The sequence below is a fragment of the Falco cherrug genome, chromosome 2 (assembly GCF_023634085.1).
Source record: "Falco cherrug isolate bFalChe1 chromosome 2, bFalChe1.pri, whole genome shotgun sequence".
Taxonomy (NCBI): domain Eukaryota; kingdom Metazoa; phylum Chordata; class Aves; order Falconiformes; family Falconidae; genus Falco; species Falco cherrug.
The window spans coordinates 70,504,742-70,517,937 of record NC_073698.1 but is presented as its reverse complement, the minus strand read 5'-3'; the positions used below and the strand labels follow the sequence as shown (position 1 = coordinate 70,517,937).

The 13,196-nt window shown below is 36.6% G+C and overlaps 1 protein-coding gene across 1 annotated transcript in view; it reads right to left on the bottom strand.

Annotated features, from left to right (window-relative positions):
* Positions 1–312: 312 nt before the first annotated feature.
* Positions 313–13,196, bottom strand: part of TSGA10 (testis specific 10) — a 28,308-nt gene continuing 15,424 nt past the window's right edge. The window contains exons 10-17 of the mRNA XM_027813407.1: positions 12,988–13,142; positions 11,688–11,743; positions 11,296–11,464; positions 9,079–9,189; positions 8,312–8,497; positions 4,746–4,948; positions 4,320–4,424; positions 313–451 (exon numbers count right to left, since the gene is read on the bottom strand). Coding sequence (XP_027669208.1) covers positions 313–451; positions 4,320–4,424; positions 4,746–4,948; positions 8,312–8,497; positions 9,079–9,189; positions 11,296–11,464; positions 11,688–11,743; positions 12,988–13,142 — 1,124 coding nt within the window. The remainder of the gene's footprint in view (positions 452–4,319; positions 4,425–4,745; positions 4,949–8,311; positions 8,498–9,078; positions 9,190–11,295; positions 11,465–11,687; positions 11,744–12,987; positions 13,143–13,196) is intronic.

Below are 13,196 nucleotides of genomic sequence, written 5' to 3'. Positions count from 1 at the left end.
CACAAAATGGTGGCAAGTCAAGCAGGGATTTTCTGTAGCATTATTTCTCTTACTGTTTTGAGAATTTATGACTATAGGATCCTGGTGCAAGTAGTTGCTATTAACCGTATAGTTTTGATACAGCTCAATAAAACGAAATAAAAGGAGTATCATCAACAGATTGTGGTCCTGAATCTTCTTTTAACTTCTCTTGAAGCCATGTAACTCCATGGAATTTAGTCAATATTTCAACAAAAAAAATCAGAGTTCATCCTTTTATTTATTTCCCACCTGTGCCCCTCAATGTTTGTAAATCAGATGATGTTGAACCAATTACCCTTCCAGGGACCAGTCCAGAGACCAATCAGGATATTGATGATGGGACTGTTCAGGTGATGATGTTCTTAACGTGGAACTTAACTGATGTGAGACTGTACGATTCTCGCATCGAAGTTCCTGGACAGCACGTCCCCTAAATAAACATTATTTTACAGTGAGACTAAGCACTTCTCAAAAAGCATCAAAATGATCTCATACTCATAATCATAATATTTTTTCTTTTTAAGATTGCCACCTTTTTTTATATAGTTTAAGAGGAGATGTGGTCTGCATCATATACTCTGAAAGACAGATTAGTGACTCTGCATTACTCCCTTACTTAGATTTAGTTCTACACATCCATTGTCTATTTTCTCTAAAAGACAGATGCTAGCCATGGCTGCTGCAGATCAAACTCCAAAACTTGTAAAAATCTCCAGGGAGGAAGAGCCTAACTAATTTTAGAGTTTATTCACAAGCCTGCAGCGTAAGGATAATCACTAAGAACAGCAATGGTATTAATGTAAGAACAGTGTTGCTTGCCATATTCTTGTGCTGTTTCAGTCGGCATGGCTAGTGCACTACAGCTATCCGAAGTGCCCTGGAACGGATGGATATTTTAGAGCTGCCGGACTCACCAGTGGGAATGTTGGAAAATGGCAGTCCAGTCATTTTGACTGCAAGAGTGGGGCCTGGATACTGGATCAATCCGTAACTCCTGCATTTGGATCTACATGGAGGAAGTACGTGGGATTGGATAATACATTGGAAAATTTTGGAGGTACCTACTCATCTGGGATTCTGGTTTCAGGATATCGATTGTTTACATTGGGAGAATGTAGTCTGGATTGGATTGGAAAACTACTAGGAAGGATAGTTACAACAACCCCTGAGTTTCAGTGTATAACCCCGGTAAAACCTGGACAACAGTTCTCATAAATGAATGGGTATTTTGGGAGGATAGCACTGACCCAGGCTGGAAAAAAGGACTCCAAGTTGCCCAAAACCTTGCAAATGAAGGTATAACAAATACTGACTGTGTGGTATTGGACTGAAACTGGCCCCAGCATGGCTTAGCTTTTACCACAGACCTACTTATGGAGTGAACTGCTGAAGCAAATCGCCAAAACCTGTAGGAGAGTGACCAGATACAGAACCCGCCCATGAAGCTGAATCTACAGGCAAAAAAAAAAAAAAAGCTTGCTCTAGCAGCAGGAGCCCAGTAAGACAGTAACAGTCTTCCATCTAGCTACCAAAATCCTACAACCTTGTGCATGGGGAGGTATCACACACACTCTATATGGAACCAGTCTTATCTACATTGACTGCTATTCTTACTAGCATGATTATTTTTAAGGGCTTTACTATGCACATGCTCTACTGTCTTTAAGGCCGAGACAGTGCTGGCAATGATGGGAAGTCAAGAGTACAGCTGCTTGCACCTCTCAGAGGTAACATCACCCTGTAGAACACCAAGCTTGGGTATGAATGTAGCAAAACTGTGACCAGCTGGGGAAAGTAACTACAGGCAAGCTTTTTATTTGGGAGAAGACTGGGGCAGAGAAAGGGAAGCACAAAGGCAGCAAAAAGGAGGGTCAAGAAACAGAAAGGAATAAAAAGATAGGCAAGTCATGGACTTGGGGCTGTCCAGGGGTACCTGACAGTCCCTGTGCTTGGTCAACACAGCTAGACAGGACAATAAATCAAACCTGCTGTTTCCACATAAGTCCAAACTGCTTCCACAGTCAGGATAGGAGGGATGGGGAGGATCTTTTCCTGACTGGTAAAGAAAAACCCAGACAGAAAGATTAAGTTTCCTGGTATCATTGTGTTGGTGCTCATTCAACACCTGACAGTTGGTGCTTCCTCCTCCTAGTTTCAGGCATTATTTCATTCTGCACCAGGGCAGTAAATCAATACAACTAGCTAAATCAGTGTTAGAACAAGGATATCATCTACCCACTTCTTTAAACTAACAACAAAAAAACCCCAGTCAGTACTCACAGCTGCTGCTTCCATTATATACTATCATGATACTGACTTTAATGACAGTATTTTTCATCTCTGGCTAATTTTCTGGTTTTCACTTGCCAGTACCAGAAAACTAGATTGGCTCTAAGAAGCTGGCTTGAAGCTTTAATCCCTTTCCCTGCAAGCAAGAGGTATAGATACCTGCTCTTTTAAAGCATGATTTTCTGAGGAAAAACAGAAAAGAAATAGAATTCTTGTAACCCTTGCTGGATAATGAAGGGACATTGTTTTGATATTATGAAAAAGCCAAAAAAAGAAAAAACCTCTGGCCTTTCAAAGACTAAATATTATGTCAGCCACAGCTTTTTATATGAGAATATTTCCAACTTTGCTGTCTAAGATTTCTGCATATTATTTTTGCAACTGACTTACAGACTGCATAATAGAACCTAGATTTGTTCTTTCCAAAACAATTCAGGTAATTATGTTTATAATTCTCTGGAAGCAGAAGATAAATTCTCTTAAAGAATGAAAACTGGAGATCTTTGCCTCAGCATAGGCTCACTCTAATATTTGTTTTGCTAACCAATTATAAACTATATGTTGATATTATTGCAACTATAAGCAACCACGTAAGAAACAAAATTATCCTTAACTAGGAGAAGAGATTAAGTATGGAGGCTGATTCAACTTTCTGCCAATGAACACTTCAAGATGAAACATTTGCAGTCCCTACCGGGGGACACCCATACACCGTGAGATAGATGCACTTCCATAGGGGTAGTAGAGAAACAACAGCCTGAGGAAGGTAAGGGTTTCTTTTAAAACATAGGTACTCCTGTATTAGCATAGAGTCTGGCTCTTTTTCATGTGCAGCTGAAGAAGCACAAATGATGCCACCTTTTAAACTGACTTGCACATCTAACGCAAAAGTTTTGCAGTTTTTGACATGACTTCAGGATAAAGAAGGATCCAATTTGAAACTGAAATACACAGTGAGACATTTAAAAAATCCATCTTCAAAAGACCTAACCTCAGGTATAGAGATGCCCCCTCCAAACCCCTCATTCTTACTTATGAGAAAACAGATTATCAACAAAGTGATTTACTACAAATGAACAAGACACCTGATGCTCAAACCTGTGCTATAATCACACCGCTCTGCTTCTTTTAGCCATCTCTTTCACACACCCAAAATAATACCCGACGCTGTAACATTTTATCCTCAATACATCCACAAAATAGAGAAGTACTGTTGTTTCACAGATAAGAGAACTACTTAAGACACGATGACTATGCAGATAAACTAACTCACGAAGCAGGCCAGTGACCATTCCCTGGTATCATGGCCAAATCATATGAAATAAGCTTCTACACTTTGTGAAACCCTCTTTCCACAAACAAAAAATCCCAAACCAACCAAAAAAAATAAATTACTTTGGCCATACTGCTCTCCGGGAACCATCCCTAGCACTTCCTGTGCCTCAAGTAGCTCCTGGGAGAATGCAGGCTGGTACAGGCTACAATCATTCCAGAGTGTGTACTAACAATTAAATTGTATGGGCAAGTATACAATTGTGTATAGCCCTCAAGCCAATGTTCTGACCCAGTTTAGTTACAAGTACAGGTGTAGCCAAAAGGTAGCCATTCATATCGCAGAACTAGTAGTCTATAAATTACTTTTATAGTGAACTAGTCACCTGGACTTTCACGATAGATCAAGACAGGCATCAATATAAATGACAGAAGACAGATGAGCATCTTCAGGAAAGTGAACCATCCCATCCTAAACCAGCCAATTCCAGAGGGCAGTTTATCTCACTGTCTCATTCTGTTGGCTATAAAGGGAATCTAGACAAGTAATTTAGACAGCGTGTGTAACAGCTGAACAGACTAAATTTAGTGACATGAATAGCCTCTGAACACACAGATGTACAGCAGAGCAAACCCAAACTTCACTGTTTATCCTACTAATTAGTCCAAGACTTAGTACTATGTTGTATTTCACCCCAATTAAATGCAGGAAGTGCAATACAAAAATATATACCTGCCTCTCAAAGCGCTCAGTCCCCAGCTGTCTTTTGGTGATATCCAGTTCCCATTCTAGCTGAGTTGCTCTATTTCTGAGCTGAGTAAAATCTAGACTCTGCACAGCACTGTTAAGTCCATACACTTTAATTAGAGAACAACTATAATCCTCCAAGTATGTTACTAAATACAACTATCCAAAATTAAAAGGGCAGCTATACCATGCAATTAAGACCATTTTTTGGAGTGAAATATAACACTGCACAGAAAAGCCTATTAGGGTACAGCTGAGGAATCAGAAGCAGGTTTTTGGTGTTTTCTGCTGTTAAGGTAACCAAGGTATATTACCCATTTGAAAATGAAATGCAGCTAGATATAAAACCATCTGTGTGTATATACACTTGGGAAGAATGAAAAAACCTGCAATATTCTCCTGGTCATGTACTCACAGTTTATCTTCTTCTAAAGAAAGCTGTTCCTTGAGAAACTGGATTTCAGAGTCTTTTTCATGCTTTGCTATCTGAGACTGAAATTCTTTCTCACGACTGGACACAAGCAAAGATTCCAGGTTTTTCATAGATGTTCTTTCATTTCCCAGTTGTTGCCTCAGCAGCTCTATTTCAGAATGGGATGACTCATACTTTCTCTGCAGCTAAACAAAGGTTTTAAAATTTTAGATGTATGACTCTTAAGCTTACTGGCTATCTATTATGGTAATCTTAAAAAGAGAGAGAGAGAGGAAAATGAAGCCTGGGATCAATGACTAAAATTTGTTCTCACTCCAAGATGGATGATTAGCATTATATTTGCCCTCAGTCAAAATCCTGTTTAAGATTTATAAATTCACCCAGTGTATAAATCAGAATATAAATGCACTTGATATAAATGACAAAATGCTATGAAATACCTTTCCAAAGCAAAACTCAACATTTTTTGTTTTACCAAATTAAAAAGGTTTCTTCAGTCTGAAAGATCCAATTTTCTACTAATTGTCAATCAAATATCTAGTTCCTTTGCCAGTAAACAGGTTTGATATTCTACTTTTGTATTTCAGAACAGAAGAATACTGAAAACTGTAAACAGCAAATGTTACAGGAAAACAAACAGTATTAGAAATGCTGAAAGAACAGTATTATTCAGCATCAGGCTTAGTTTCCAATTCTGTATATACATATGCTGCAATGTAGTAATGCAGATTTCTGCATTGGAATACTATGTAAAATACCCCTATCTGAAGGTTATATGTGGCTGTTGAAAGACTACTTATTGAAAGGTATGAAAACATTAGTGAAAACTTCAACTTCAGACTTTCTACAACTCTCCAACTGCACTTCTGCATTTTTCTCTCCTGAAACTGTTGCTGCTCTCCACAGACCCAGCAAGCCCTTCACTGACAATCTCACAGAAGGATCCAGGAAGGCTTAGATATATTAGGTCTCACAAAAGCTTCAGACAAAAGTCATATACTGGAACTCTTCCCTATAGTAGAGGATTCCACAAACATACAAAAGACATCACACACATTTGGCTGGGACAAACAACCAACTGCCAAACAGCAGCTTTACCCATAGTGTATGGAAAAGGCATAAAGGTTAAAAGAGAATGCTGGAAGCCTGTGAACAAGAAATTATCTCATCTGGAGCAAAGGATGGACTGGACAGTGACAGAATCATACAGAAAATATCTGAATCTGAGTATGTATGAACAATTTTTCAGAGTTTATCCAAGCTGAGTTTTTTAAAATTTGCCTATCAAACATTAATTCTGTAGGTTTTGTAAAAATCAAGGGATTTTCAAGGGAAATTAAGGAAAGAGTATTAAAAAGATATTGATACTTTCTAAAACATCCAAGCATTTAAGTCCATGTCAAGTTTCTTTGCTAATAAATTAATGCAGCTATTCTGCTTACTCAGTGACTGGATGTAAAATCCAAGATATTTTTCAAGGAAACAACCAGTAATTTTTAAAGTCCCAACTGTTATTGGTAGTAAACCCCTGCAAAACAGTGTGCTTTTCAAATAGTATACAGCATCCACCCTCTGAAGAGTAAGCCCCTGAGGAATGCCAAATTAAACAATCAAAAAATTGAAACACTAATAGTCAATAAGGATTTCTTTGATCATTCTAGGTCCTAAAGTAGATTTAGATCCCTTAGTGTCAACATAAACTTACTTTTCTAATGTATTTCACATACCCTTTCTACTTTCTCTGCTGTGGAAGTTAACTGCTGATTCAATCATTCTTTGACTGCATTTAGTTTAATGCAAAGTTCTTGTGCAGATGTGAGATTTGCAAGCATAGAAACTCTCTCCCAATGTATGTTTTGAAACTCTTCTTCCATTTTCACAAGAGACTTGCTTAAAGCAGAAATCTGAGACTGGTATGCTGCTTCTATTGTTAAATGCTACAGTAAAGCAGTATCAGATAATCAAAACACTATTGCAAAGAAAATTTAAAACTGATTTTAAAATCCTGCAAAAAGAACTCTATGTAATTGTGGTGAACGTTAAGAGGCAGCAGCCATTTATTCTGCAATACACTTTAAAGTTATTTATTTAAATAACTCCCATATATAAAAATAGAAGAGAAGAGTTCTTGCTTCTGACAGCAATTATCAGCTACTGACATTTTAAACTCTGTTCCTACAATGCTACTCCTCCTGCAGACCCAATAAGGTTCAAAATTCTGCCATGGGCCGCATTTCATTTTCAGATGAGACCCTCTTATTTATCAATAAAATGTATTTTTGCATGTAAATGATAAGTGAATGCTGAGATATGGAAAGGTCATGTTTATACTGCTGTCATCCATAAACTCAGGCATGACTAAGAGATGACAGAAGTCACACTAAAGAGAAGTCAACAAGCCAGCAGAAGCAGTTCTGACTAAAAGCATTTAAAATGTGGTATATTTAACATAACTTAGGCTTTTCTGTTTTGAAAAATGTCTGTACTTTGCCCGGTAAGACTTCTATTTCCAGTCACTTTTAACTACTTAATTTTCAGTGGGTGGCAGAATGAGCCTGGGAGGTTAACAGAGCAAAGAGGGAGATAAAGCAGTTACTTCCTTGAAGGATTTATTAGGAATGAGATCCAAAGAGATGGTAGTAAGGGGAGCACCTCAAATTCTAGCTCCATCTTGCCTAAAAAAAAAAACCCACAAGGAACACACAGCACTGCCAAGCATGTTAAGATTTTTGAGAAAAAATTTCTGTGTTTTAGATATGTGCCTTACACATAACTGCTATGAACCTGAATATGACATCTGAATTCTGACTCAATTTGTTGACACAGATTTCATGAAGAGGCCTGTTCATTCCTATACGTCATGGCAGGCATGTGGGCAGAAATTAGAAGGATGAAAATTCTACCCATGTGAGGCCCACTGGACAAACTAAGACCATGTACCCATTTTACTGTATTAAAAAAGGCAAGATCTGCCACCCAATCTCTCTGTGCTGTTTTGCTACTGTTAGATTCTCATACACTTTCTGAACAGTAGCAGTTCAGTTCCTCTTGAGTATCTAACTTGCATGGATAGTTTGTACGTTCATAACATATTGCCAAAGCCATGCTGTGTATTTCCCTTTAAGTTCTTCAGATTTTCAAGGGGGAAGAGGCTCTTTGGGACATCTAAAGCAGTGGAAAGAAGGCCGAACAGCTGGAAGCAAGAAAAGTAGAGACAGGAACGTAAGCTGACAAAGCACTAGTAATATTTCAGGTGTGCTGGGGAATTGTGTGTGACTTTATGCCTTCAGTCATTCCAAACATGAGAGCATTTCATAATTCATAATATTTTCCTTGAAATACGCTGTTATTTTTAAAGATTTTTTTGAAGTGTGACAAGTGGAATTCTAGTCATATTATTAAATAAGCTCAAACTCCATACAGTTCATTATAGCAAAAATCTTTAAAATATGAGAAACAGCATTAACCATAATTTTAAACTGTTGCAGCCTTAAAATACTACCAGACCATTTCAAGGGTGAACCATGGAAAGAACTATTTCAACTTACTTGCTTCATCTCTCTTTCAAGGGACTCAGCTTTCTCTTTCAACCTGTGATTCTCAGACTCTGCACTAGTCAGTGCCAGTCTAACAGAGCTACAACCGGCTTCTGCTTGATGGCATTTTGCTTCCCAACTTTCTCCTTCTTCACAGGCTTTCCGGTAATTCTCCAAAAGCTCGCAGTTCTCTCTCTCCTAACACATAAAGCTTGTTTGTTTAATAATTTACAGTAAGCTTCACAAAACAGGGATAGCTATAGATCTACAGGCATGACATGATATTGGATGTTCTCTTTCCACTGAAAACTTTGCCATTTAACCAAAACATTGAGAGACTACTCAAGAACCAGTGTTTTGTTTAAGATGGCCACATTTTAATCCTCAAAAGACATCAGTTAAAAATGCCTAGATTAACATTACAAACACAAGGTGTAGCAATTTTTACTATTAATCCCATATGGTAATAAAGACAAAAGAGTTCCAAGTCTCTATATTATTCACTGTCTGAATTTTTTAATTTTAATAAACACACACATATGCTTATGTATCTGTGTTTGTGTGTGTGTTTATATATGTAAATAAAACCACAATGAAATATACTTCATTACTTGTGTATGCAAAAACAGCTAAGAAATGTGCTCAAACTAATAAAAACATATTACTAGAATGCAAATAAGTTTGGACTGGGAAGAAAATTCTTCCATGGAGATATCATTAAAATTTCATTTTTAGTTAAAATCACAGCCTTCATTAATAGGCTTAATCCATATATTCACTTTAGACTTCAGTACACCCTTCAGCCTGACAATATCTGTGTTTGAATCCTGGGCTTTCAACTTCATACCATCAAGCTCATTTTGGTAGTCTGCTATTTTTTTATATAGCACCTATGAAGAAAGATTTGTTTTATAAGGTTAAAGTATACTGTTTGTACCTTTATAAAAAATAGAATTAGTGTGTATCAAACACCTGTGGCTTTATTAACTTGTTATTTAAAGGCTACATAAAAACCAAACCAGGTGTATTTCTGTAGACAAAATTTTGCATTTGTCAAAAATATTTTGTTTCTTTGACTTACAAATAATACTAAACATTCTTAAAAAGAGAAATGTCAACAAAAGAATGTAGTGGTTAAAAAGAAAAATACAGATGGTTTATTTAGCAGCTAGACACTCATAACAAAATAGTCTGCCCCATTTTTACACATTACAGTCTCATAAAAGCCCACAGTGGAAAAAGTAAAGACAGCTAAAAAGTTGAATTAACTAATTAAGCAGTTATATCCTAATCAGAGGAAATAAAGCCACAAGTATTAGAATGCACACAGAATTCCTGGCAAGTATTGCTTGAGAAAGAGAACAGAATGAGGAAAAAAAATGCAGAAAGGCTGTCTTGAACTGCTCTGTTCAGAAACTTCCTTACAAAATTACTAGAACATTCAGCTGCAAGAACCTGGGAAGGGGGTGGTTGGGGGTGGAGAAAGCTATAGAGAAATCCCAATTCCTGTTGTGAAAAGGCTGTAAGTTGCTAAGAAAGGTGCTCTGGCAATCTGTGAACTTTTCCAGTAAGCTTAAGTGAAGAAATTAGAATGCTACTTTAAATACTTTGAATATCACCTAAACAAATGGAAGGACCTAGAGGAATGAACACATATTATAGAGGCAAGCCTATTAAAAAAAAAAAATCCTGTGAGGCTAAGACTTTTTATTTCTAACTGCTTCTACAAGCATCCAGGCATTGCAAAGAAAACCAGGAAGCTTTCAAAAGTAGCTAGAAGCAACAGGAGGCTGCATGTCATACCAACTTGACCTCATCAGTATCAACTGTGATTCTGAGAGAAGGTAAAAAAATAGTGATTTCCTGGAGTACCTTTGGTGGTTAAAGCTACTACAAACGTCGACTTTTCTAGAAAACTCAAAGAGGGCGCTAAGAGAAACAATCGGTATGTTTCAGAGAAGAGTCATTTAGAGAGAGAGTTATCTTGCCTAATTTTTGCAGTGCAGAATTAGGTACCTGATCTAAATTAGTTGGCTACACTTCGTCTATAATGGAGTCAGGCAGGTAAAATGATCACTTTAAAAACAGGGATGGGATGAATCTCCTCCTGGAGGACTTTTCATCACTTAAAAGGGAGCCTTAATGACTTTTATTACCTAAGACCAGGTGAAGTTAATTTGATCCTTCGGAAACTGGGTAGGGCTTCTAGAAGAGAAAACCAGGTGAGCAGAATTTTCAAAGACAAAGATTTCCTAAGCAGTAGAATAAGTACAGAGAAGAAAGATCGAATATCAGAAAACCTAAATGAAGGTAAGAAGTTGAAGAAAACCCAGAACATTACACAGTGATGAACTACTATAGGCATTAAGCTTAATTTCTAGCTGCTTGGAAAACACATCGATGCATAAGCATTGTGTGTACATGAAATGACACTTTAAGTATTTTAACTACTTTCGTTAGGAACTGAACACAGATAAATAACACCGTAGGTAATGTAGCATTGTATTATAGCCAAGTATTTCCAGCATCTTTTACCCAAAGGCCATTTTAAAGGAACATAAATACAATATTATTAATAAAGTTTTGAATGTTATTATGTGTACTGTTAAATTATTAAAAGCTTATGAATTTGACTTGCTAAATACTCTATGCCAGTCACAGCACAGTGTAAGAAACATTTGCTGCCTTCTTTATAGTACTTTTCCATATAAGCAATAGTTATAACTGCCACATTGTTTTTACTTGAAAATCGGGGGGGGCGGGGGGGAGATCATAAATCAGCTGTTCCTCAAGAAAAACATCCAAAGAATTACATAAGAATAGTTGGTCCTCTTTACACAAGTGAGCTGAGTAGTAAGGGAAAAATCAGAGTTTGAAAAAATGAGCTTAAAAATTAGTTTGCAGATTTACTTCAGATGAGGGCCTACCAATTCTATGCACTACTTGAAAAATACACTATTTTCCTTTTTAGTCAAGGGTTCTCTGTACAAACATACCTGAAGTTCTTGCTTAGTATTAGAAAGATGTTCTTGTAACCTGTCATTCTCCTGAACTAATGATTCTCTGTTCTTGTTAGTCTGTGCAAGTTCTTTGTTGGTTTCTTGTAGCTGTTGATGCAAACAGTTGATCTCTTTCTCACAGATACAGAGTGCTTCGGCAGATTTTCTACGCAGCAAATAAAAAAAATCTTCAGGTATGACAACTGCCCAACCCAACGCAAATGACAGCTTTTCCAGTAGTTAAGTTTGCAAGTCATGAAACAAAGCTGTAACATTTTAATCTTTAACAGAGTAAAGAATTATCTATACATTAGCACATCCCATGATTCAATTTTTGAGTTAATGTTATAAATTAATCAAAATTTTATAAATTGACATTTCATCCTTACTTTATGGAATGCGCCAACCCAGAAATCAGAATCTTGAAGTCTGAAATTATTTTCTCCTTGAAAAGAAATACAAATTTGAAGTAAACCTCTTACCACTCCTCGATATAAAGGGGGGGGGGGGGGGGGGGGGGAGGGAAATTCTATAGGATTATTTCTATTTCCCTTTATTCAGCTAGCTGATTAGTTTAACTATTTAATGCAAAATGGATTGTGGTTTTCCAAGTTTCGTCATGTACTGTTTAGAGCTGAAAATTCTGATAATCTAATTTGGCAAATAAAGGAACAAATATTATGATCTTCTGCAGAATATAATAATTTAAATTAAATTTTTTAATCCTTTGTAGTTCCAAAGCTAGCATTTGGTTCACACTTCCAAAACTAAATTATGTCCTCTGCCTATTAGATAAACTATCATAAGCTTTTCTACAATGAATAAACTATCAGAATCTGGTAGTTTGTAACTGATAAAACAAGAATTTAATCACAAAGTACATTACTCCCTTGTCTTTGGATACAGATAATAAGAGAAGCATAGATAGGCTAAGGAAATGTTTTCTACAAGAATACAAGAGAGGTGAGAGACAACCGTCTCTTCTCTAAAATGGACACCATTTTACAATTTACAGTTTTAAAAACACAACGTCACTGTTTATGGCAAGATTATTTTAGCCTGTCCTGCAATATCTTTGCTTTAAGATTTTGTTAAAAATCAATGCAAATTCAATGCAAAACAATCACAACAGTTAAAAAAAAGTAAAAAACCTCCCACCTTCTTTAGTTTATCCTAAATCAATATCTAGGTCACTTAAGCTGAAGTGAAAAATAATGTTTCAGAACTAAGAACTAAGCAGCTTCATTACATAGTTTGAAATCACATGGTGCAAGGTGAAAAGAATGTAATTCAGATGCTTCTTCAATGACAACAGAGACGATATTATAGTATCACCATGCATCTTCAACTTCAGTTCAACATCCAGACCAAGGAAGAATTTAGGCTACATTTTATGATAAACAAAAAATTTTACTGCCTAATTTCCTCTTCTCCACTTTAGGGAAGTACTTAAAAGTCCCCTCTCTTGATAAATATAGACGATACAAAACACCAAACACAAGATAACCAACGCTGCTCAAACCTGCTGTTGAAGTCAACAGGAGTTTTGTTGTTGCCTTGAAATTGGAGCAGAACTAGGTCAGCACTGAGCGCTGTTGTAGATCCCAATATAAGACAGGTGTGAGGACCCAACAGATCCTTTCCCTATTTATCTTTTGTGACTATTTGACTATACACATTAGAACATACTTTAATTGCCAGGCTTTCCTCAAAAGTAGCAATCTTCTCTCTTCCTTCTTCCACACAGTCTTGCAAAGATGCCTTCTCTTTATCAAGTTGTGCAATTGTTTCTTTCAAAGCACAGATCTCCTCTTGTTGTACAAGACTCTGTCTTGAAAAGTTATCTGGACACAACCAGAAAGGTCTTATTTTTATTAATTCAACTGATTTGAAATAAA